We start from the raw sequence: 5,738 nt of genomic DNA on the forward strand, positions 1-5,738 counted from the left end.
GAAAATGACAAAACCAGTAAAAGCATTACATGGAGTATCTGATCCACTACGTGCAGGGGCGTGGGACTGGGGGGATAAAGGGTACTGAGTAACCAGGGCCCGAGGCAGGGGGGGGTTTTCTATACATACACATACATGGTACGGGGGCCCAGCAAGATGGTTTGTACCCAGGGCCCAAAATTTGGTGCTACGCCCCTGACTACGTGTATCCAAGAATGAACAGCTTGAGGCTGATGCCTCCATCTAGTGTCTGTTTAGTAGTATAGCAGAGATATCTTATTTATTTGATCAATATTAAGTGTTTCTTGTAACATTCATTTTCCTAACATTGTTAACCACCTTATAAATCATCGTAAAAGTTCAGAATAATCTCCAGGATGTTTTGATAACTGACTTTGAGTTTTGGTGTCATTTTACAATGGATAACTTTATTTGTATGTCCATTTATTTCCAGCGTCTCCGTTTATTTCCAATTCCAAGTCACATTTACACTCAACTAAAGGATTATTAGGAACACCAACACCATACTAATACTGTGTTTGACCGCCTTTCTCCTTCAGAACTGTTTTAATTCTACGTGGCATTGATTCAACAAGCTGCTGCCCCTGGTGAAAAAAGGAATACTTTATTGTATTTCAAATATATTCTCTTTTCCAATAGTATATTAGAAATATACTTACAAAAAATGTACCATTCCTAAATATATAAAAAATATATTAGCATCATATTTCACAATACAACTTTTAACACACTTTAAAATAATTGTATTTTAGTATATTTTCTAAAAATATATTGTAGAAAAATATACTTTAAATGAAAGTTCAGTGTACTTTTGTAAAGTGTACTTATTTGAACATTACTTTAAAATGTATTTTTTATATATTTTAAACGTATGCTCAAAATTGTCATTGTTAACAATGCACTGACTAAAGCATATTTTTAAAATACATAATTAATATCATTAAGCTGTATAAAAAGTTAAATACTGTTTAAGGTTATTTATTCATGCTTAACTGTTCAAGCTTAAGCATGAATAAATAAGTGATAATAAATTATTATTATATAAATAAATTATTATTATATGCACTAAAAGCCCATTTTTAAATATATGCAGTGTATGCTATAAGCCCTACTTTAGTTGTGATTTAAGTGTAAATATGTTTAATAAGTTTACACTGGCAAAGAAGAATCGTGTTACAATCGTACACACACATCTATATTAAACCAACAGTACACTTAAAATACAACGCAAGAAAATATGAGTTAAATAGTTGTTTCTTATCGGAATTCAAATGTCTCTTCATTGGTCTGTGACCAATCAGATTGTGTTGCTCAATGTCTGCAGCCAATCAGAGGCAGAGCTGCTGACGGTACTCGTCTGTATGACGCTCACTCGCGGGAGGTTTGCAGCCTTGCAGGTGAAGTACAATGTTGCATTTATTTAATAAAACACTGAGAGCGGAAAGTAGTACATTGCTCATTCTTCGGACCAGTTCAATTACGTCACATTTTTATGAAAGTACATTGCATAATGAGCAATGTACTACTTTCCGCTCTCAGTGTTTTATTAAATAAATGCAACATTGTACTTCACCTGCAAGGCTGCAAACCTCCCGCGAGTGAGCGTCAGCCAGACGAGTACCGTCAGCAGCTCTGCCTCTTTGAAATACAATAAAGCATACTTTTTTTTCACCAGGGTATCTTCATCATGGAGGGGGGATACTCTGGGTTCGGGCCAGATTTTCGAGCCCGGAGCCCTCACCGGACAGCACGCCAAATACGCAGAATCTTTACTCTATTTAATTGATGTAAGTGTGAACTCGTGAATATCAGCTTGAATCAGTCGGCCAATTCTCCTCTGACCTCGAGCATCAACAAGGCATTTTCGCCCACAGGACTGTCGCATACTCAATGTTCTTCCCTTTTCACACCATTCTTTGTAAACCCTAGAAATGGTTGTGCGTGAAAATCCCAGTAACTGAGCAGATTGTGAAATACTCAGACTGGCCCGTCTGGCACCAACAACCATGCCACGCTCAAAATCGCTTAAATCACCTTTCTTTCCCATTCTGACATTCAGTTTGGAGTTCAGGAGATTGTCTTGACCAGGACCACACCCCTAAAAGCATTGAAGCAACTGCCATTAAACTGACTTAAAAACAAAGTTGAATCTTAATTTATAAAAAAGTTTAAATTTGATTAGCTTATTTTGATGAGTTATAGCAATGTAAAAGCATGTTATCATAACTTTTTAATTTTTTTAATCCCTATAATTTGGCTAACTCATCCTCCCTCTCATCACACGGAAGAGCTAACTCTGCACTCATTCTATTGCCCTTTCCGAAAAATATCGCTGTATTAATTTTCTGAAAAGAAAAAATCATGGTTACTTACTGTAAACACAACTATACTACAATAAACACTTGAAATAAATGCAATCATATTGTTGATGCTACTATCTATCAAAAATCCCAATGGGGAAATATTTTACTGCAATTCCCCTGTGGCACAGGGAAACATATAGAAACATTGATATTTTCTCAATTTACAGTGAAACTAAAAGTTGATTTTTAAAGTTGATTTGTGAATTAAAATATCAAATTGACTTATCAAAGATAAAGAAAACCTTTGATAACAGATATCAGACATTAGTTTATTAGAGCAATTTCTGGAGCACTTCAACAGGTGTCTTAATCTGTGAGGTGATGTGGGAAAGAGTATCGGAGGGACATTCAAATGTCATTTGACCTAAAAAAAAAAAAAAAAAAGACTGCCCCTTTAATTCCCATAGTTCAATTTATTGTATTTTTTTTCTGAACAGCAAGGAAATAGTAGAAATTAATTGTTGCCATTTGGCAACTCTATAAAAGGTTATGGATACAAATCACATAAACGAAACGGTCCATTCCCTTGTTCCATTAAGACTTATACAAAATGCTTTATTAATATGTTTTATTTATTTTTTTATTAATAAATCATTTGTAAGGATTACTCAATTTAATTTGATGGAATTTTACTTTTAATTAAAATGCGTAAATCTTGAAAAACAGGCTTAAAATGTTTTTGAGTGCTAGAAATGAATAAGGAATCCAATTCAAAAGTGAAAAATCTTATATAGCATTAATTACATTTTGTATGATTAAAAAGTGTAACTAAGCAACTAAAGACAAACAGTACATTACTCAGAAGTAATTTTCAGCCTTTAAATGCAAAGTCCATGATCAGATGTTCTTCTCCATGGTCAGAATTGTGACTCGAGTCATCCAGATGATCCACCGTGGGGACTCAGATTGCATATGAACCAGGATGATTTTAAAGCCCAGCTTAAAGTACAGCGCCACGGCTGCTTTCTGCGTAGAAGAGGTGGAAAGCTCGATCTTTGAGAAGCCACGTTCCTTACAGAAGGCTTCTGCGGTTTTAGCCAACCGTAGACCGAGACCAGCTCGGCGACACCTGGATGAAACAATCATTCGGTAAACCTCGCCATACTTTTTCCCATCGCTTCCCGGGTCATTTTTACCTTCCACAGCCACCATTCCTAAAATCTGAGGCCGGCCGTTCACATCAGCTTCGGCAACCCAGAAGCAGTTGTCTGGATTGCTGAGGTAGTAACCCGGAATATCTTGCATATCCGTGTTGAGTCTAGCTCGGACGTAGCCAGAGTAGAACTCAAAGCAGCAGAAGTACACGAGGCCTACCCAGGCTCCTCCAGACACCAGGGCCAGAACCGCTGACTGTCCACACTTCACATAGACGCCCATGTACATGAGCAGGGTTACGGTTATGTGCAGCGGTCGGGTCATGGCGTACAGGAACGCAGGATTGATGTGCTCCTGTATCCCATCTCGGAAAACTCTTTCCACAGGCTCCCGGTCAGAGGGATGATAGCGCCGGATTGCAATGTGCACTGGTGGAGAGTGAAGAGCAAATCAAACAGAAATGGAAAGAGAGAATAGAAATAATTCAAATACATAAAGGATTTAAACAAATGCACTGTAATTGGCTGAAATGTATATATAATCAAATATATATATATATATATATATATATATATATATATATATATATATATATATATATATATATATATATATATATACAGTAGGCTAAGAGCCCATTATAAAAGAAAACGCTTAATATGGCTTAATGGAGTAAAAGGCTACACTTTATTGAACATAATGCTATATTGCATATTAAGCATTTTATAATGGTTTTCTATGGGATAAAAATATTGTGATAAAACATTTTGTGTTCATAACCTGATTTAATCTGCCTTCCTATACAAAGTATGCGTTATTCTTACCTTTTTAATGTTAGCCTACTGTTAAGAGTTTCCTCGTCTTCATAACGAGGATTGGAAACATTAAGCGTTATAAAGGCAGAAAAACACTTATGGTGCCGGTGTCTGTTTCGGCAGGATACCGCCATCTAGTGGGTAGCAGGTTTTCTTCCACAAGCTGTGTGTGGATCGTGCAAAGCCAAACCGGCGAAATGAAAGTCTCAAAATCCAAATGAATCAAATAGAAACGACTCGCAAATGAGTCAATGAATGCACGCACGTCACCAGATCCACAAATCCACATCTTACTCCTTGCATGCACAAATTCTGACCAACATTAATGCAAAATCGAATTTTTGTATTCACAGTAATATCTCTATTTGTACAAAATGCTGCACATTCACGTCTATATCTGGATTTTGCTCACACAAGTGGTAAAGTATTTGTTTAAATGTATCAATGCACATTTGGTATTTGTGCATAAATTAATAATCAGCACCAGGTGTAGGCTATTCGCTGGTAGTTGTTTGTGTCTGTGTGGTGAAATGCTTGAAAACGCGAAATGAAAGTCTCAAAATCCAAATGAATCAAATGAGATCAACGCAGAAAAGACGCCAATTAATGCATGCGTGTCTGTCACATGATCCACAAATGCACATCTTATTTGAACGCGCAAATTATGATACTGCAAAATAAAACATTTGCATTCACAAAAATGTCTCTATTTACACAAACCGCAGCACATTCATGCAAGTCTGTGTTTTGCACAAGTTGAAAGGCATTTGTTTGTGGATAGTAAAAAGTAATCATTTTGAGTCTAAAATCATCCCATATAGATACATAGATAGATAGATCGATAGATAGATAGATAGATAGATAGATAGATAGATAGATAGATAGATAGATAGATAGATAGATAGATAGATAGATAGATAGATAGATAGATAGATGTTCGCTACTTACTATTTAATTTGGGTATCCTTTTTATTTCCAATCCGTAACGTTATTCGGTTGCTGTCTGACAGAACATTAACTGACGATCACATTTAGAGCGTCTCAAACTCACTGTCAGCGCTTTTATCAGGTCAAAGTCCGCGACTGAGACATTCTCGGTTCAGACCGGACATTTACCATTTTCATTTGGAGTTTATAGTTTAATGAAATGTTATGAAGTTGGGAAAAGATCAGGAAATGATATGAACTCACTCATCTGTTCCTCTGAGGTGGTCGTCGCGCTGTCCTGCTGTTATCGCCATCTAGCGGTACTTACCGGTTCCGCTGCTGAGATTGACTTGCACTGCTTTTGATGTGCTGAACAGGTTGGTGCTGGTCATATAATTGGAATATCATCAAAAGGTTGATTTATTTCACTAATTCCATTCAAAAAGTGAAACTTGTATCTTATATTAATTCATTACACACAGGCTGATGTATTTTATATTTTATTTATTTAAATTTT

The 5,738-nt window shown here is 36.1% G+C and overlaps 1 protein-coding gene across 2 annotated transcripts; it reads right to left on the reverse strand.

Annotated features, from left to right (window-relative positions):
* Window positions 1-1,585: 1,585 nt before the first annotated feature.
* On the reverse strand, window positions 1,586-5,504 carry nat8l2 (N-acetyltransferase 8-like 2). 2 transcript variants are annotated; one of them, XM_067458227.1, is made up of 2 exons: window positions 5,486-5,504; window positions 1,586-3,907 (listed from the first exon to the last, which is right to left on the reverse strand). In XM_067458227.1, exons 1-2 carry the CDS (start codon window positions 5,487-5,489, stop codon window positions 3,222-3,224), a joined length of 690 nt encoding a protein of 229 aa, XP_067314328.1. In that variant the 5' UTR covers window positions 5,490-5,504; the 3' UTR covers window positions 1,586-3,221. The 2 variants fall into 2 exon arrangements, with proteins under 2 accessions (XP_067314328.1, XP_067314329.1); XM_067458228.1 differs by lacking the exon at window positions 5,486-5,504 and adding an exon at window positions 5,243-5,390.
* Window positions 5,505-5,738: the final 234 nt, after the last annotated feature.

The sequence above is a fragment of the Pseudorasbora parva genome, chromosome 12 (assembly GCF_024679245.1).
Source record: "Pseudorasbora parva isolate DD20220531a chromosome 12, ASM2467924v1, whole genome shotgun sequence".
In the NCBI taxonomy this organism is placed as follows: Eukaryota; Metazoa; Chordata; class Actinopteri; order Cypriniformes; family Gobionidae; genus Pseudorasbora; species Pseudorasbora parva.